The following is a 21,123-nucleotide window of genomic DNA, read 5'->3' as shown; positions in this document are numbered from 1 at the left end:
AATCAATTGAATTTACCACAGGTGGACTCCAATCAAGTTGTAGTAACATATCAAAGATGATCAATGGAAACAGGATGCAGCTGAGCTCAATTTCATGTATCATAGCAAAGGGTCTGAATAAGGTATTTCTGTTTTTTATTTTTAATACATTTACAAACATTCCTAAAAACCTGTTTTCACTTTGTCGTTATGGGTTATTGTGTTTAGATTGATGAGGATTCTTTTGTATTTAATCAATTTTAGAATAAGGCTGTAACGTAATGAAAAAGTCAAGGAGTCTGAATACTTTCTGAATGCACTGTAGGTCTTAAATCACAAAATGGGGAGAGGGAAGGTAGTGTTGCTCACAACAAGCAGAGAGGAGCAGGGTAGGGTGGTAAGGCTATCTGTTTCCCTGGATCCGTTAGGGGTGTGTGGGTGTAAACTAAACTACTGTATCTCAGGTCGCCTGGAGCGCTTGGCAAGGCAGAGAGCATTAACAGGGTTTGATGGCGATCCGATAATAGAGTCCACACACTTTCATAAAAGGAACTATGCAGGCGGGAGTCAAGTAAACACACACACACACACACACACATCTGATCCATTTATATAACATACAGTATACTTGCAGAAACAGCATCACATAACCACCCTGACACTGACAGGCATTTACTCTTGACCAGGCAGAGAATAGAGAGCCTATCTCCAGAAACACTACATAACCAGGTGAGGGTCAGTGCAAGTACAAATAGTATGTATGGGTAAGTGAATCTAAGTGGCTAGCTGAACACCAGTGACAGTACCCAGTGTCTAGCTGAACACCAGTGACAGTACCCAGTGTCTAGCCGAACACCAGTGACAGTACCCAGTGTCTAGCTGAACACCAGTGACAGTACCCAGGGTCTAGCCAAACACCAGTGACAGTACCCAGTGTCTAGCCGAACACCAGTGACAGTACCCAGTGTCTAGCCGAACACCAGTGACAGTACCCAGGGTCTAGCCGAACACCAGTGACAGTACCCAGTGTCTAGCCGAACACCAGTGACAGTACCCAGTGTCTAGCCGAACACCAGTGACAGTACCCAGTGTCTAGCCGAACACCAGTGACAGTACCCAGTGTCTAGCTGAACACCAGTGACAGTACCCAGGGTCTAGCTGAACACCAGTGACAGTACCCAGTGTCTAGCTGAACACCAGTGACAGTACCCAGTGACTAGCTGAACACCAGTGACAGTACCCAGGGTCTAGCTGAACACCAGTGACAGTACCCAGTGTCTAGCTGAACACCAGTGACAGTACCCAGTGTCTAGCTGAACACCAGTGACAGTACCCAGTGTCTAGCTGAACACCAGTGATGGTACCCAGTGTCTAGCCGAACACCAGTGACAGTACCCAGTGTCTAGCTGAACACCAGTGACAGTACCCAGTGTCTAGCTGAACACCAGTGACAGTACCCAGTGTCTAGCTGAACACCAGTGACAGTACCCAGGGTCTAGCTGAACACCAGTGACAGTACCCAGTGTCTAGCTGAACACCAGTGACAGTACCCAGTGTCTAGCTGAACACCAGTGACAGTACCCAGTGTCTAGCTGAACACCAGTGACAGTACCCAGGGTCTAGCTGAACACCAGTGACAGTACCCAGTGTCTAGCTGAACACCAGTGACAGTACCCAGGGTCTAGCTGAACACCAGTGACAGTACCCAGTGTCTAGCTGAACACCAGTGACAGTACCCAGTGTCTAGCTGAACACCAGTGACAGTACCCAGTGTCTAGCTGAACACCAGTGACAGTACCCAGTGTCTAGCTGAACACCAGTGACAGTACCCAGTGTCTAGCTGAACACCAGTGACAGTACCCAGTGTCTAGCTGAACACCAGTGACAGTACCCAGTGTCTAGCTGAACACCAGTGACAGTACCCAGTGTCTAGCTGAACACCAGTGACAGTACCCAGTGTCTAGCTGAACACCAGTGACAGTACCCAGTGTCTAGCTGAACACCAGTGACAGTACCCAGTGTCTAGCCGAACACCAGTGACAGTACCCAGTGTCTAGCTGAACACCAGTGACAGTACCCAGTGTCTAGCCGAACACCAGTGAAAATCATGGGACTAACAAGCCTTTCACTCTCAGAATATGTGTAATAATAATCATCAGCACAGTCATTGATATAGGACATATTTGAGAGAGACAATTAAGAGACACAAGTTAGATAAAAAATGTGCTGAAGAGTACATTCTGTGGTGAAGACAAAACGTCTAGCCTAATCAGCTAGTTGAGGAACGGACAGAATGTGATGACGGAGAGATAAAAAACAACAGAAAGAGGGGGAGAAGTGGGGAAGGAGAAGCTCCCCTCCGTCAGTTCACAGCACCAACTCTGTAACATACACGCACACAGGCATGCACACATGGTCTCAGATGGCCCATTCAAACACATTGGATTCTTTGTGTTGAGGGATTTATGAAGGCGATGAGTGGAGGAGGCAGGAGAATGTCAGCCGTACACAGAGACCAGAGCTCTTCTGTTTAAACCCTAACATCGTGACAGAGGATCTCAGGCCCGCCATGATGACCTCACCCTCTACTTATAGCCTGATCTGGCCATAGTGCTCCACTAACAGGATTACACTAGTGGAAGAATGACCCTGCTGGGCCACTGTATTGCTACTCTCAATGCACTGTGACTGGATTCATAAATTCAGAGCTGCCTCGATCTAATGTCCAAAGAAACAATCACTATTCCACACACACACACACTTTGTCTCTTTATGCCCTTCTGAATTCCAGGGGTACTCCGGGTGATTGAGGAAAACCCCAAATTGCCGTTATCCTCAGTCTAATACTGCTAAATACAGCTAATATGGCCCGGTGCTGTAATCTGGGGTCCATACTGCACTAGAGAGGGCAGATTGGGGTCTGGGATTTAACCCGCTCTAGGTTGGCATCCTGGGGGCGGGGGGCATGGCCCCACCATAACAGAGAGGTGGCGGACTCAACAGGGCATGTGTTTAGAAACGGTGGCTGAAGTGAGTCAAAATCCCCATGAACATGAACTTCTACCACACCAAGTCTGATAAGACTGAGAAACACGGTCAATGAGAGTTGGCCAGTGAGAGGGATTTTGACGAGACACAGGTAAGCTGCTTGATATCAGATCGTGGCGAGAGAGCTTCCACTGCAGTCAGTAATGACACCATCCTGCGTACTATATACTTAACCAGGCAAGGAGGCAGTCAGTAATGACACCATCCTGCGTACTATATACTTAACTAGGCAAGGGGGCAGTCAGTAATGACACCATCCTGCGTACTATATACTTAACTAGGCAAGGGAGCAGTCAGTAATGACACCATCCTGCGTACTATATACTTAACTAGGCAAGGGAGCAGTCAGTAATGACACCATCCTGCGTACTATATACTTAACTAGGCAAGGGAGCAGTCAGTAATGACACCATCCTGCGTACTATATACTTAACTAGGCAAGGGAGCAGTCAGTAATGACACCATCCTGCGTACTATATACTTAACTAGGCAAGGGAGCAGTCAGTAATAACACCATCCTGCATACTATATACTTAACTAGGCAAGGGGGCAGTCAGTAATGATACCATCCTGCATACTATATACTTAACTAGGCAAGGGGGCAGTCAGTAATGACACCATCCTGCGTACTATATACTTAACTAGGCAAGGGAGCAGTCAGTAATAACACCATCCTGCATACTATATACTTAACTAGGCAAGGGAGCAGTCAGTAATAACACCATCCTGCATACTATATACTTAACTAGGCAAGGGGGCAGTCAGTAATGACACCATCCTGCGTACTATATACTTAACTAGGCAAGGGAGCAGTCAGTAATAACACCATCCTGCATACTATATACTTAACTAGGCAAGGGAGCAGTCAGTAATAACACCATCCTGCATACTATATACTTAACTAGGCAAGGGAGCAGTCAGTAATAACACCATCCTGCATACTATATACTTAACTAGGCAAGGGAGCAGTCAGTAATAACACCATCCTGCGTACTATATACTTAACTAGGCAAGGGAGCAGTCAGTAATAACACCATCCTGCATACTATATACTTAACTAGGCAAGGGAGCAGTCAGTAATAACACCATCCTGCATACTATATACTTAACTAGGCAAGGGAGCAGTCAGTCTCCACATGCTGTCCATCATATGTGTTGCACTACAGTAAAACCCAGAGAAGTTATATAACAGACAGTTCTACCCTGGAAATACCAGGCACCTGAAACATAATAGCAGGCACCTGAAATTCTAAACCTTTACTCTTGCTGATGTCATGGCTGCTGTCTCCCAAAGCAAACAGCAACAGTTCACCTGACTAACCCTCCCACCAGAGACGCACCTACACCAAACCTCATAACTGAAGAAGAAACAAACACAGCTCCTCCCCCTGCCACACCACCCAGCCACTACCCTGCTTCACAAACACTCAGCTCCTGACCTTAATCTGGCCTTAATGGCCATGTATTCTCATAATCTCCACCCGGCACAGCCTGAAGAGGACTGGCCACCCCTCAGAGCCTGGTTCCTCTCTAGGTTTCTTGTTAAATTCCTGTCTCTCTATGGAGTTTTTCCTAGCCACCGTGCTTCTACATCTGCATTGCTTGCTGTTTGGGATTTTAGGTTGGGTTTCTGTATAGCACTTGGTGACAACTGCTGATGTAAAAAGGGCTTTCTGAATACATTTGATTGATTGAATGAATGATTGAATGTTTCAATACTGCTTCACTCAGCTCCTGTTTCAATACAGCCATCCTGGCCCTGTGCTCTGCTTCACTCAGCTCCTGTTTCAGTAGAGCCACCCTGGCCCTGTGCTCTGCTTCACTCAGCTCCTGTTTCAGTAGAGCCATCCTGGCCCTGTGCTCTGCTTCACTCAGTTCCTGTTTCAATACAGCCACCCTGGCCCTGTGTTCTGCTTCACTCAGCTCCTGTTTCAGTAGAGCCACCCTGGCCCTGTGCTCTGCTTCACTCAGCTCCTGTTTCAGTAGAGCCACCCTGGCCCTGTGCTCTGCTTCACTCAGCTCCTGTTTCAGTAGAGCCACCCTGGCCCTGTGCTCTGCTTCACTCAGCTCCTGTTTCAGTAGAGCCACCCTGGCCCTGTGCTCTGCTTCACTCAGCTCCTGTTTCAGTAGAGCCACCAAACAACTCAGTGCTTCACTGTACAGTACCTCAGACTTAAACACCCAGCAACCAACATACATTTGATCTGCAATTAATACAGCCTGCTGGTCCTTTATCCATCACTGATGGTAGAAACAAAAGCCCTTTATTCATCCAGGCTAACAGCAGTCGAGTCTTTGTACAGTCCAAGGCACCATATATGGTAGCTCGGTCCAAGTGATTGTAGTTACACCAGATTCAGATTGTTGGCTTCACTTGACAAATCTAGAGTGGAACTCTTTTCTGAAGGTTGTGTTTTTGAGTCATTGCTGACATTGCTTTCTGCTCTACTGCCCACTGGACCCGCACATCCTCCATCTCTCTATCTGACTTCATTTCAGTTTGGCCTAATCTATAGGACACCAGAGAAGCACGACAGAGCACCAGGAAGGGGAGGGTCAGGCAGCAGCACCCAGACAGGCCCTCCCTTCCCTGGGCTGAGCGTGGAGTGTTGCTGGGCTCTGGCCTGGCTCCCAGACCTCCGTAAGCCCTGAGCACAGTGGCTGGGATTCATCCTCTTAGGCCCAGAAGGGAGGGGATTTGGGACTTTATTTAGTGCCGTTTAGAAAAGATTACCCCTTAATTGCGGAGTGGATGTCCGGCGCAGGGCCGCCACAGATGAAAGGACTTGTTAAAATACCCTCTACAATACGGGGAGAGGGCAGGAGGGACATAGTTTAGAGAAGAGTCCCCATCAAACACACACGGTTTGATGGCTCCAGGGAGGGAGGCCCTGTCCATCTCTGACCAACCCCACCATCAGGGCTCCATACTGGGGCAAACCCACCAGACAAACACTCCCTACTACCAGAGTCCAATCCAACTGTTGGACTACAATCAAACTTTCCGACATTTCTTCCCTTATAAGGCAGCAGATGGGACTGTGTTATCCTCCTCCTATCCTCCTTCCTCCTTCCTACACAGTGGAAGAGTTTAAAGTCACACCAAACATATTTGTTGAAGGACATATGTACGTTAGTGAATTTGCATTTAAAAGTGACCTGTCGTTTCAAATATGGCCACAATGGGACACCTCTCTCAATCTGTCTTTTGTTCTCCTCTGTGAGCATTTAACTCTCCCTTCGTCTGTGACACCCAAGACCTGTTAACCCCATCGGGCTCAGGCACACAAAGACCAGCGAGTCAAGGACAGAGCTGGCAGTTTTTATTAAACTTAACAGACTCCCACAGCTGTGAGTGAGTGAGTGAGTGAGTGAGTGAGTGAGTGAGTGAGTGAGTGAGTGAGTGAGTGAGTGAGTGAGTGAATGGCTGAATGACACCCCCCACAACGCCACAAGAACCCAGAGAACACTGGCCTTTGTTATGACAACTGTGTGTTGACTTACAGAGAGGTCTGGCATTGGAGAGAAACAGCCAGAAAGAGAAGGAAAAAGATAGCCTTCTCTTTCTATGGGCCATCTGGCTATATGTTCTATGGGTCTGCTGTCTGGTCCCCTAATAATTAGAGAATGCTGACATCTTTATGGCCACTTGGTCAACCTTGTAGCAACTCTAAAGCACCCAGAATGTCACATGTAACAGCAACAGTTGCTTGAGATAATGTCACATCATGCCTCAACTTCACCACAAGACAAATATGCCACAATCAGTGAAGTTTCCCCTGACCACTCATCCCTGTAAGAGTCATGATTAAGATTGGGGTTGAGGAACTCTCCATTTCAGTTTTGGGCTAATTGGGTAACATTTGCAAATTGTTTGTTGTCTGAGAGGGATATGCTGTAAATTAAGATGACTTGATGTATTTTGAAAGTAAGACATTGAAGATTATATTAAATAGTGCTTTGACGTCACACAACCAAGTCAAACACCTGCGAGTCCAAATGTGTACTTTACATTTTCAAACCATAAAACTCATGTCATTTCCAATGTCAACGCTTATGATCACTATGTTTGATGTTCTGTTACAAAATGACATGGCGTCATACCCTGGATTGGTCTGAACAGAATGAGCCTGTTTGTTCATTGTGCAGAAAATTTATCGAGGCACACGCACCTGAATGCACTCATGACTATTTTCTATGTGCACCAAAACGACGATCTGTTTCTCTGAATTGCCTTGTGAAAGTCTAACACTGTAAGATCGTATTTTATAACTTAGCTAATCATGTTGGCAACAGAAGAAGCTTTTAAATCTTTCCCACCTGACCCAGATTGCGATTTCTAATGGACCGTTCTTGGATTCCATAAACAACAACAATAATTGTGTCATGGCGGGGATGCAGGGTTGTGTTCCAAATTAAACAACTACAAGAGTGCTTGCTCTAGTTCCTCAACGGCACAGCTAGGAGCTCAAAAAAGTACCTTATAGTTGACTCTTCTTTACGTCATAAAAGTCAATTGAAATTGCTTAGGAGTTGTGCACACTTTGGAGGTTTGTGTCCACTTGGAGACACCAGCTAGTCCTCTCACTCAAAGCCTTGTAGTGTTTTTGTCCTGTTGCACCTACCCCGCAGAATAGTCTTATCATGTTACTGAATATCTCCAGAGTATTTTCAGATTTCGATATCAAAAAATGAAATGTACAATGCACATAAAATTCAGTCTTGTGTCCAGTGAACTGTTGTGTCCTCACCTTTGGTCTAATCATTTTCCCATAATATCCAAACTGTTCCCTTTCAATGGCTACCATTGTTGTGCATATGCTTTTCATATTTCTTAGAAACATTTCTATCCATATAAGCCAATTCCCACGAGCGTAAATGGTTCATGTAAGAGGTGAAAGTCCACAGTCTTCACATCACAGGGTGGTGAGTACCTTTATTACTTTATAGAACTAAAGGACGTACTAAACCTCCTCTTATAAACCTACACTTAGATACGATCTGATCATTGAAGATGAAGGAGATGACGGAAAGGAGACGAGGAGAGGAATCCACTTTAAACTATTGAGAAACACCCCAAAACACCTCACAGGGGCTGGGAGCCAAGTGACCCAAGATGTAGGTCTCACTGGACAACAGATGGACACTAATCCAGCGTAGCCGTAGCAGCTAGCTCAGACTGCCACCCACTTCCCCTCGCTATGGGCTATCAATGGGTAGCTAGCAACAGTCACCAAGCAGTAAGCACCCTCTACCCCTGTGAGGTGGGTGTAAGATTAGGGAGGGAACGTTAGCTTGCCACCAGTCCACTCACTCACAAACAAGAGTCAAAAGCAAAGCCAAACAGAGAGATCGCAACCTTACGTTACAGCTATGAGTCCTATGGAATATAAAGAGATTGAATGACAATATACCAGTAGTATGAATCTAAAGCCTGAGCAATATGGGAGCAGTAATTCAAGGCGACTAGCAATTAGGAGGGCAGTATGATTCCTTGAACACTTTCTACTAGACAACGTGAAAACAACATGTGGGGGAAAACATGTAAGTATTAAGTGGATGTACCTATAGAAAAACAGAAAATATCCTCAAAATATACTATATCAAATCCATCCATAGTTATAGCCTCATGGATGGTCTCTCATGTTCCATTATATGCCATTCTGCAGCAGCAGGTAGCTGCTGTAAAGCCATAGTCTGCAGAACAGCAGACTCAGTCACACTTATTCACAGGCACACTGCCTCCCAAGTGGTGTTGACTAGTGTGTGTGTCCTCTTCTTCAGGTCTGTCGTTGACTGCCCCCGGGGTTAGACCTACTGTATACCATTGCAGCTGGACTTTGCTCACTGCCAAAGATGACTTCTGACCTGCTTGTTCCACCCAGATTGGAACAAAAGAGTAAAAAAAAACAGTCATTTTAAACACGCAACAAATTTTAATTACATACACACAGGCTGAGTGTGTGTATCATCTGGACAGGGTTCAGTGTTGGACAGACAGTACGGTGTAAATCTTCCAGGTCTTTTATTCCGACCTGTCTAAGTCCTCAAAGAGGACCGCCAAAGAGAAAGGAAAACCAAACATGGTATTCAGCAGGGTAAATAGTAACCAGGTACAACCATCTCCAGAGACAATGGTCATTCAACATGACATTTACCTGACTAGACAGTAGTCCAACAGTCTTAAATACCCCTAGAGACAAAGGACAGCCAACATTCTGTTTGTAGAGGTCAACTAGACTGTTTGCAGTTGCTAAAGAAAACGAATAGCAGTAAACCAGAATTGCTCCTAATAGCACTGCCCTAACTCAACACACAGTGGCAGGCAAAATTAAATGAGCTATTTGAATTCAGACAACCCATTGTGACTGAAGACCTATAATGGCATGAGTGCACTGTACTTCAAGAGGCCATCTGAGCTAAGAGTTTGATATAACAGAACAACTCGTCTCTTCTGTAACAGATAATTATATTCAGGCATCCTGTATAACAGGAAATATGAAGACATTTTGAATGATTATTATATTTCCCACAGATATAGATAAGGTGTATTTTTAGACAGGCCTCTCTTGTCTCTGACCATGTTAACCAGGTACCCAGCTGCTATCCCACAGTGAACTAGAGGAAGTCAGAGTTGAAAGGGATCTGTTTTTCCCCCGTCCTCTTTCCTGATAACAGAGCTTCCTGCCTCCACACACCACCGCAGAGAGAGAGGAGGGCTGGGAGAGAAAGCGTAGGGCGGACGGGGGAGGGGGAAGATGGAAGAGGAGGAGGGGAATGTTTTTCCTTTTAGAGTCACATTTTACAATGAACCTTGACCAATGACCTACGGCCAACGTTTAACTCTAAAGGCACAATACCAGACAGCACAACAATCCCCGGATATCACTGCCCTCTGGTTATTATTGTGGTTAATGGCTACACAGATGGGATATTTCTTACATTAAACATTTTTACACTTATCCAGAGTGACTTACAATTCATGGATTTATCTTAAGATAGCTAGGTGAGACAACAACAAATTGCAATTGTATCATGTCCAGTTTCCCTCAGCAAAGTATTTATCAGCAAAGTCAGTGCTAGTGGAAAAAGAGAAGTAAGGAGGGGGGCGTCGAGCTGGGCTCTTCAAAGAGGTAGGGTTTCAGACGTTTTCCAAAGATGGTAGAGACTCTGCTGTCCTGACTTTAGGGGGAAGCTTGTTCCATCAGGACTGAGAGGAGCTTTGACTGGGCTGAGTGGGACCTCTCGTATGGGTGGGAGGGCCAAGAGACCGGAGGTGGTGGAACAGAGTGCTCGGATTGGGATGTAGGGTTTGAGTACAGCCTGAAGGTAAGGAGGTGCAGTTCCTCTTGCTGCTCCGTAGGTAAGCACCATGGTCTGGAAGATGATGCGAGCTTCGACTGGAAGACAGTGGAGTGGGCAGAGGAGCAGGGTGACATGGGAGAATTTAGGAAGGTTGAACATCCGGTGGGCTGCGGCTTTCTAGATAAGGTGCAGGGGTTTGATGGCACAAGCGGGGAGCCCAGCCAACAGAGAGTTGTGTTACTCTAGACGGGAGTTGACAAGTGCCTGGATCAGGATCTGCGCTGCTTCCTGTGAGGAAAGGTCGTAATCTACAGACGTTGTAGAGCATGAACCTGCAGGAGCGAGTCACTGCTTTGATGTTCGCAGAGAATGACAGGGTGTTGTCCAAGGTCACACCAAGGATCTTTGCACTCTGGGATTTCTAATACTAAAAAGTAGTGTTGGACAGAAGGCTAGTATCAGCCAGGACTTGACCATACATCTAACACTGGCAGTAATGAAACCATTGTTTCATCTACCAAGCGGAGAGGAAGAAACACATTTATCATGGCAATGATGTCATCTCCTCAGCTAGGCTACATCGAGGGTAGTCACTAAAATGGCAAAATATTTCGACACCATTCGGATCCAGGCATGACTCAATGCAAATGGGGCGGCAGGTAGCCTAGTGGTTAGAGCGTTGGGCCAGTAACCGAAAGGTTGATCAAATCCCCGAGGTGACTAGGTAAAAATCTGTTGTTCTGCCCCTGAACAAGGCAGTTAACCCACTTTTCCTAGGACGCCATTGTAAATAAGAATTTGTTCTTAACTGACTTGACTACTTAAATAAAAGGTTAAAAAATATAGCAATATCTACAATAAGCCCACAAATGGCAGCCAGACAAACAATGAACTGATTTCCAAATAGACAACGTTTGACTGATCATCAAACCAGAAGTCAACGAGTCATTAACTTCATAAATCAGACAAAAATGCAATGATTCAGACTGCTTTTTGAAACAATTGTTGGCTTGGAAAATAATCAAAAAAGCAGAAGAAAAACAAAAGCACTCCATCTGTATCTAGGAGCAACCAGTTTATCCTATTCTCTCTCTTTTACTGCCATGGTTACCATTCTTGCTTGCTTCCAGTCTGTTTCCTCTATTCAGAGGTTCCATGTTGTTATTCTGAGATTCTGGCCAGGGGAATGCATGGGAACGCAGAAGAGAGGCTGCTGAGACAGCCCTAAGAAAACCTCTCTGAAACCCAGCCACTATGCACAGAGGAAGAAGGGGAGAGGGGGAAAGAAAGCGAGACATGCAATAGGGAAGGGAAGAAAAAGGGAGAGAAGACCGAGGAGAGGGGGGTTAGAGAGAAACAATGAGCTAATTTCCTTCAGATTTTACTGCGTCATATCTGTTCGGCCAAGGGTACCTCTCTCCCTCTGCCTCCCTCCTCCATCTCTCTTTCCGTCTCATTCCTCAACCCACTCACATATTCACACACCCAAGGGAGCTGTGCACATGTTAAGCAAGACAAGGAGGAGTGAAGCATCATGGGGTACCTGGCCCACTGTGCACTAATGATTGGTCTATTCTAGTCATGTGGGAAGAAAGAGGGATGTAAAGATCTCAGAGTCGTCACTAGCTTCTATACCCACAAAGTCATAAACCCCAACCATTTCCAGAATTTATCTTCTTACAACTGTATTTCTAAACCTTAAAATAAGTATCAAAATGTATGTAATCATTACTGTAAGTCGTGATAAATTACTAAAACGTAAATCAAATGTAACCCTAACCTTAAACCAAAAATATCATGTTTGTAGCCAATTTGGACTTTGTGGCTGTGGAATCTGACTTCAGAAATGGGTTCCACATGGCAGGAAGCAACTCATCCAGGCCATGAAGTGACGCTCTGGGCAGAAATCTCCTCACTGCTAAAGAGGGCATCCCCTTTTTCTACCAAACTGCCCTGGGACACGTGAGCTGTTCAGCTGCTGCAGCAGTTCACTCTGACTCGCTTACTCCCTAACCCAGTTCTTACCCTGCTCTCTCTCTCTCCTAATCAAAATCACAAGGCTGCTGAAACCTCTGCCAGGAAAGGGAAGAGAGATCTAGGACTGGCATGTGAAATTTAAGTGGGAAAGAGGTTTTCACAGTTTGGAAACACAGGACAGTCCTTTATCCTGTCTCCCTGCCCTGACTAACAGTCAGCATTCCTCCCATTCCTGAATGGTCAGAACTCCTTTAGTTTCCTCCATTAATAAGTTACTCATCCTTCCTCTTTTTCAGGCGGGAACTTTCAAAATTCAAAAACCACATGCCCGCCCCTTTCAAACCGTACTGGAAATACCAGATCATTCAGGTCCTCTGGTTTGAGAGACTGCTTTAGTAAGAGTACTGTCTTAATGAGCATTTGAAAGCTTTCATGTGTGTGTAAATTAGAAATGAAACCATATCAACCAAAAGCAATGGAGTGAATGTCCACTTTTGAATTAGTTACACATGAATAATAATAATTTATTACATTTCTACAGCGCTTTTCATAAACTATCAAAACGCTTTAATAAGCAGGGTGTCAGTGGATAACCATTACTCAAATACATTTGTGATGATAGAACTTTCAGCATTGGTCAGATAACTCATCTTCACCTTCATCTTCATCAGAGTACTATTTCAGTGTTGCAATGTATTAGAGTTCACATTTCAAATCCCACAGAAAATGACTATACTCAGCAAACACTGTATGGGCATGCAAATATTACTAAGCATGGAGCTAGAGAGAAGAGGCAGTACGGCAAGAATATCAATGCACCCACAGACGCCAGGGGAATCACTGATAGAGCATGAGGCAAGGTTACAAATACATCATCTCCTCACCCCCTTACAGTTGACCTTGTGGGGTGGGGAGCACTTGTCAGAATAGAATGTAAAAAACAATAATGGCATTTCAGGACATATCATAGGCTAGGCCTACAGCTGCCAATAATAAATAAGCACAGGGCCTATAGATTTTATGTTTGCATGAATGATATGTTATTTTATAGCACTGTACATTTAATGCAGTAAATGGACACCAGTAAAAGACTACTAGGTATATGCCTACCTCTTTGAGCATGTCCAGTTCCTGGCGCACGGTCTCGTATTCGATCTCCAGGTCGTCATACTGCTGTTTCAGCTGCTGCTTCTCCTCCAGCACCGCCAGCCCGTACTCTGCCGCCTGGATCTTCTCATGGGTAGTCTCACTCAGCTCCCGGGAAAGGCGCTCGATCTCGGCTCGTAGCCACTCCGGTCCGGCCTCTAGCACCCGCATCGCGTCGGAATAGCGCTGGTCCTCCACGGACATACTATGGACGATGGTGATCGATCAACCGCGGCCGATGCGCCAGCGACGTACAATGTGGGGACGGGACGGCTTGAAGCGGTTCCAACCTTGAAGGATCACAGAGAACCCTTTCGTTGGAATAGATTATTCGATTATTCTGTATTTGAACTGCATGATTGATACTCTTGTGTTTCTCGTTGCCGCTTTGGGAATTACGTTTTCGGTCAAGTAGCTTTAGTTTCTTTGCTTTCTTCCGGAAGGAGAGTCTTGTCCATTATCCCCTACAACTGCTCCATGATTGCTGTTCCTTTGCCCTTCGCCTCTCCCCGGCTGCTGAGCGATTGGGGAAGAAGCGGTCGGTCGCTGTCAGATCACTCAGCTGAGAGTACAAGATAAGAATGGTGGTTGATGGGAAATGTAGTACCACAGACAAATCACTCACGAGGGTAAACTTCCTGTGAAATTGGTGGCTTTTCACAAACAGGCTATAATGTCCTGGCCTTTGCTGTTTAAACAGAACTTTTCACCTCATAAATGTTTTATATGGAATAATGGGTAGATATTACATAGAAACAAGATGTTATTTTACCGTAATTGGTTCTCGAAAAACATTGTCCTTGTCAGCCAATTAGTTAGTAGTCGTGGGAATCTATTTAAGCAGAGATTTATGGAAAGATACAAGGAATATGGAATATGGAATATGACACTGTTATAAAAGCTATACATAGTGGGATTAAATCTTCAGAATAATGCATATTTTGGAACATCTAATCTAAGCAATATCCAGGTGAATGGCATAGGTTTACTAGATAAGAAATTCAACAATAGTTTAATAGGGGATATATTTTTTTTGTTGGATTTCAATCGTTTGATTTAAACTGACGCCATGCTTGGCTCACTCCACACAAATTTATGGTGACCAATAAAGTAAAGGAGATCTTCTTTAAGATTATCAATACATTCTACCCGTGTAATATAGACTGACCACACCGCTCGCATCGTGGGCGCAAACATTGCAAAATAAATTTAGGAATCTATGTTATTCAATTATTGCACCCACACTGCTCGCATGCGTCAACGAGCGTCTTCGTTGCCAAGGGCTCAAATAAAAGTCATTCCTTTTTCTGACGCAGATCGCGCTGCAAGTCCTGCTTCTCCCAGGACTTGCCATCTCCTCTTTGGTTATACCCACATGGGTGATTGGAAGACGAATTGTGTTGCCGGTTGTCGTAGTAATACTAAGAAAGTTTAGATGCCAATCACCATATAAGTTCAAAGATGAAAAAAGGAGGAGAGATGACTAGAGAGATGACTAGAAATTATTCTGTTGACCGTTTTGTGTGTGGATTAATTGTCGGAGTAGAGGACCTTGTGCATTTCAGGTAAAATAACAACCTAATGTTTATATCCCTGGACAAATTAGCTAGCAACAGCAAGCTAGTTAAATAGGACAAATTAGCTAGCAAGTGCGGGCTAACTAGCTAACTTGGCATAAATGTTTAATGCTTTTCGACCTGTCCCCAAATGAATGTAATTTGTTCAGAGTTTGTTTTGATATTTTAAGCTGTGTGTCGTGATCACATTTGGTGTAGAGGAACAAAATACATGTATGCACGATGTCGCAGCCGGTTTGGGTTCCGTGTTATAGCTTGATTTCTAAATATATACCTGATGTTACTAGTGAATGCAGTTTTTGTGAACTAGAAACTGAATCTATTGAACACTTATTTTGTATTTAGTGTTCTGGACTGATGTGAATCTATATATTGGCAACAAAATGCATACAACCATAGAAATATCTAAGTTTGACATTATTGGACTACACCGATTCCACAATTAAAGTCAGTATGTCATAAATCTATTTTATTAGGAAAACATTTCACACAAAAAAAATCACAATTTATGAAGAAAAAGCTGCTTATTAAAAAAAAATCTGATTTAGAAAACTATTTAGAATCATTCAAACGTATGCAAAAAAAAAGTTTCAAAGGTGTATCTGTTACAAGTCTGTATTTGATATGGATGTATTAATATTTTTAAATCTTACTTATTTCTTTGTGTAATCCCTCTGGCTATTGTTTTGTATTTTACTGTTGAATTAAATTAAATTTAAAAAAATAGATGGCGGAAAGAAACGTACAGTTGAAGTCTGAAGTTTACATACACCTTAGCCAAATACATTTAAAACTCAGTTTCACAATTCCTACATTTAATCCTAGTGAAAATTCCCTGTCTTAGGTCAGTTAGGAGCACCACTTTATTTAAAGAATGTGAAATGTCAGAATAATAGTAGAGTGATTAATTTCAGCTTTTATTTCTTTCATCACTCTCTTCTCTCTTCTCTGTATACATCAATGAGGTCGCTCTTGCTGCTGGTGAGTCTCTGATCCACCTCTACGCAGACGACACCATTCTGTATACTTCCGGCCCTTCTTTGGACACTGTGTTAACAACCCTCCAGGCAAGCTTCAATGCCATACAACTCTCCTTCCGTGGCCTCCAACTGCTCTTAAATACAAGTAAAACTAAATGCATGCTCTTCAACCGATCACTACCTGCACCTACCCGCCTGTCCAACATCACTACTCTGGACGGCTCTGACTTAGAATACGTGGACAACTACAAATACTTAGGTGTCTGGTTAGACTGTAAACTCTCCTTCCAGACCCATATCAAACATCTCCAATCCAAAGTTAAATCTAGAATTGGCTTCCTATTTCGCAACAAAGCATCCTTCACTCATGCTGCCAAACATACCCTTGTAAAACTGACCATCCTACCAATCCTCGACTTTGGCGATGTAATTTACAAAATAGCCTCCAATACCCTACTCAACAAACTGGATGCAGTCTATCACAGTGCAATCCGTTTTGTCACCAAAGCCCCATACACTACCCACCATTGCGACCTGTACGCTCTCGTTGGCTGGCCCTCGCTTCATACTCGTCGCCAAACCCACTGGCTCCATGTCATCTACAAGACCCTGCTAGGTAAAGTCCCCCCTTATCTCAGCTCGCTGGTCACCATAGCATCTCCCACCTGTAGCACACGCTCCAGCAGGTATATCTCTCTAGTCACCCCCAAAACCAATTCTTTCTTTGGCCGCCTCTCTTTCCAGTTCTCTGCTGCCAATGACTGGAACGAACTACAAAAATCTCTGAAACTGGAAACTCTTATCTCCCTCACTAGCTTTAAGCACCAACTGTCAGAGCAGCTCACAGATTACTGCACCTGTACATAGCCCACATATAATTTAGCCCTATCAACTACCTCTTTCCCAACTGTATTTAATTTATTTATTTATTTTGCTCCTTTGCACCCCATTATTTTTATTTCTACTTTGCACATTCTTCCATTGCAAAACTACCATTCCAGTGTTTTACTTGCTATATTGTATTTACCTTGCCACCAAGGCCTTTTTTTTGCCTTTACCTCCCTTCTCACCTCATTTGCTCACATTGTATATAGACTTGTTTATACTTTATTATTGACTGTATGTTTGTTTTACTCCATGTGTAACTCTGTGTTGTTGTATCTGTCGAACTGCTTTGCTTTATCTTGGCCAGGTCGCAATTGTAAATGAGAACTTGTTCTCAACTTGCCTACCTGGTTAAATAAAGGTAAAATAAATAAAAAAATAAAAATCACATTCCCAGTGGGTCAGAAGTTCACATACACTGAATTAGTATTTGGTAGCATTGCCTTTAAATAGTTTAACTGCAAATGTTTTGGATAGCCTTCCACAATAAGTTGGGTGAATTTTGGCCCATTCTTTCTGACAGAGCTGGTGTAACTGAGTCAGGTCTGTTGGCCTCCTTGATCACACACACACACACACACACACACACACACACACACACACACACACACACACACACACACACACACACACACACACACACACACACACTTTTTCAGTTCTGCCCACAGGTTTTCTATAGGGTTGAGGTCAGGGCTTTGTGATGGCCACTCTAATACCTTGACTTTGTTGTCCTTAAGCCATTTTGCCACAACTTTGGAAGTATGCTTGGGGTCATTGTCCACTTGGAAGACCCATTTGAGACCAAGCTTTAACTTCCTGACTGATGTCTTGATATGTTGCTTCAATATATTCACATTATTTTCTTACTTTATGATGCCATCTATTTTGTGAAGTGCACCAGTCCCTCCTGTAGAAAAGCACCCCCAGAACATGATACTGCCACCCCGTGCTTCACGGTTGGGATGGTGTTCTTCGGCTTGCAAGCCTCCCCCTTTTTCCTCCAAACATAACGATGGTCATTAAAGGCCAAACAGTTCTATTTTTGTTTCATCAGACCAGAGGACATTTCTCCAAAAAGTACAATATTTGTCCCCACGTGCAGTTGCAAACCGTAGTCTGGCTTTTTTATGACGGTTTTGGAGCAGTGGCTTCTTCCTTGCTGAGCGGCCTTTCAGGTTATGTCGATATAGGACTCGTTTAACTGTGGATATAGATACTTTTGTACCTGTTTCCTCCAGAATCTTCACAAGGTCCTTTGCTGTTGTTCTGGGATTGATTTTCACTTTTCTCACCAAAGTACGTTAATCTCTAGGAGACAGAACGCGTCTCCTTCCTGAGCGGTATGAAGGCTGCGTGGTCTCATGGTGTTTATACTTGCGTACTATTGTTTGTACAGATGAACATGGTAGCTTCAGGCATTTGGATATGGCTCCCAATGATGAACCAGACTTGTGGAGGTCTTGGCTGATTTCTTTTGATTTTCTCATGATGTCCAGCAAAGAGGCACTGCGTATGAAGGTAGGCCTTGAAATACATCCACAGGTACACCTCAAATTGACTCAAATTATGTCAATTAGCCTATCAGAAGTTTCTAAAGCCATGACATTTTCTGGAATTTTCCAAGCTGTTTAAAGGCACAGTCAACTTAGTGTTTGTAAACTTCTGACCCACTGGAATTGTGATACAGTGAATTATAAATGAAATATTCTGTCTGTAAACAATTGTTGGAAAAATTACTTGTGTCATGCACGAAGTAGACGTTCTAACCGACTTGCCAAAACTATAGTTTGTTAACAAGAAATTTGTGGAGTGGTTGAAAAACAAGTTTTAATGACTCCGACCTAAGTGTATGTAAACTTTCGAATTCAACTGTATGTTCTGTTCGAAACTGATGGTGGGACATGTGAAGATGAGAGTACAGAGAGTGAGAATGAGTGGCCTACAGTCGTGAAAAAGAAAGGAAACAAAAGAAGTAAAGTTCTGATGGAAACTAAGAAATCCCTAGATTTGTTTATAGTCGGTGTTTTGGATCAATTTTACCTGGGGGGATCCGTTAGAAGTCATGAGGAGAGGAGTATCATGGAAGCATTGGGTACATTTGCATCTGTGAGAGTCAAGAGCTGGGGGGGGGGGGGCGTATGAAGGCATATCAAATATCTCAACGTAGCAGTGCTGCTGATTTAAGATCAGTTTAGCCTTTTAGATCACTATAAATATGATTACATGAACAGAAGGTGCCTCCTCCTAGACCAACACCCCTACTCTAAGAGGCTTGATACACATATGGCCCCTGGTCTTATTCAGATTTTGTGTGAGTATTTCAAAAACATGTAGATACATTTGCATTTTTGCTCAAATACATGTAATGCTTTAAAAAGTATTCCAGAGATGCATGTAAATAATGCGTATGCCTGACAATGTATTCCAGAAATGAATGTAAATAATGCGTATGCCTGACAATGTATTCCAGAAATGAATGTAAATAATGCGTATGCCTAACAATGTATTCCAGAAATGCATGTAAATAATGCGTATGCCTAACAATGTATTCCAGAAATGCATGTAAATAATGCGTATGCCTAACAATGTATTCCAGAAATGCATGTAAATAATGCGTATGCCTGACAATGTTTTCCAGAAATGCGTGTAAATACTTGGCTTTGACATATAGTCTACAAGGTGACAAGATGGTTAATATTATAACAAAACAATGTAATACACGCAAAGGAAAAACAATAATCAATTTCAAGCTATTTATATTACAAGGTTCACATTAATAAGCATTTAATTTCACACATCAAGTTTTCATATTCTATACATTCATGTTCTTGTCTCATGACATATTCCATGTACATATTCCATGGTAGATAGCCTACTTTTTTTGTCAAGTATCACTGGACCATCTCTTGCAACAGACATTTTCACACCTACAGTATTTACACTTGTCCATTAACATGACATAGCCTAATATTATTCCATGTTCAAATGCCATGCTATATAGATACAGTGGCTTCTTCTTTAATTAAATGTACAATTTAAAAAATTAAAAATAAAGAACTATTAAGAACTATTCATATTCCATACTTTTATGTTTTTGTCTAAAGACCTTTTTCATGTACATATTCTATATCCCATGCTAGATACAGTGGCTTCTATTTGACTTTTTTGTGAGAAGGTCCAGTAAGACACACTTCAACATTTTTTAAATAAACTTTCAGCTTGGTGATTTGCATGAACAAACTAAATGTTCAAGCTGAGATAAAATACTGGGGTCTTTAATTCCCTTTCCAGCTTTGCCAGACTCTAGTGCTTGAATCTATAAATAAGTCAGTCTGAGGCTGATTTCTGAGTTGACTGTTTTCCTCAAAAGGATATGCACAAGTATGCTCTCTTCCTTTTGCTGCTACAGTACCTTCATGGGGACAAAGTGCAGCTAAATTCCCCATTAAACTGTTTAAAGTTTTGAAGAAGAGGTCTGGCAACTGAGTCATTGGCTAAAATGAAAGGACAGACTATGTTAATCACAATAGCACCTTCAAGATTTTTCCATTTGACACCTTGAATGTAATACATTCATCTACAAAATATTTCAAGTACTTTTTCATGTGTGGCTTTTGGGGCCCAAACCATAAGTGTGCTTTTTTTTATATGTGTATGGATTTCCGAATGGGGTTTTGCATTAAATGGATGCAGATGATAGGTCTATACCTGAAAAAGTAGATTAAGTGATTGGTGCATGTTGACTGACCTGTATGGGGAATGTTGTAAGGAAACCCACTTCATCCATATAAAAATGTTTTATGAGTCTCTCCCTTCTCATGTAACGCTAGGCTTTATGAGATACCCTGTAAGAGTGTTTGTGCACAAGCACCATAGCCGCGGGAAGTAGGGGTGCTGGAGGTGCTGCAGCATCCCCTGGTGGTGAGATGGTAAGACTGAAAGAATGGGTGGTGTTGCAAAAAAAATGGTACAAAAAAAGTTGCATTATTGATATAAATGATAATGGAGTTGGGGAAGGGGAGAGAAAAAAACATGGAATATTTATATATGTGCCTCATTCTGCATGGAGTGCTATCAGCTCTGCTTTGTAAGCGGTGTGCTGATGATATGCTTTTATCTATTCAGTTGTGGGGGTTTGGAGTTAGCCAGTACGATAAACAGTTTAGTTTGAGTTGAGTTTTGTCTCTCTCTGTCCCTCTCCCATAGGCGACATGTGAGTTTCA

The 21,123-nt window shown here is 43.1% G+C and overlaps 1 protein-coding gene across 1 annotated transcript in view; it reads right to left on the bottom strand.

Moving 5' to 3' along the window:
• The window catches only part of LOC110492421 (protein bicaudal D homolog 2), an 83,857-nt gene extending 69,857 nt beyond the window's left edge, over positions 1-14,000 (bottom strand). Inside the window, exon 1 of the mRNA XM_021566731.2 lies at positions 13,420-14,000. Within this exon, the coding sequence (XP_021422406.2) occupies positions 13,420-13,659 (240 nt within the window). The 5' untranslated portion in view covers positions 13,660-14,000. The remainder of the gene's footprint in view (positions 1-13,419) is intronic.
• Between the last annotated feature and the right edge of the window lie 7,123 nt (positions 14,001-21,123).

Source organism: Oncorhynchus mykiss, chromosome 16 (genome assembly GCF_013265735.2).
Source record: "Oncorhynchus mykiss isolate Arlee chromosome 16, USDA_OmykA_1.1, whole genome shotgun sequence".
In the NCBI taxonomy this organism is placed as follows: domain Eukaryota; kingdom Metazoa; phylum Chordata; class Actinopteri; order Salmoniformes; family Salmonidae; genus Oncorhynchus; species Oncorhynchus mykiss.
Note: the sequence above shows the minus strand (reverse complement) of the source record. Positions and strands in the feature narration are given on the sequence as shown.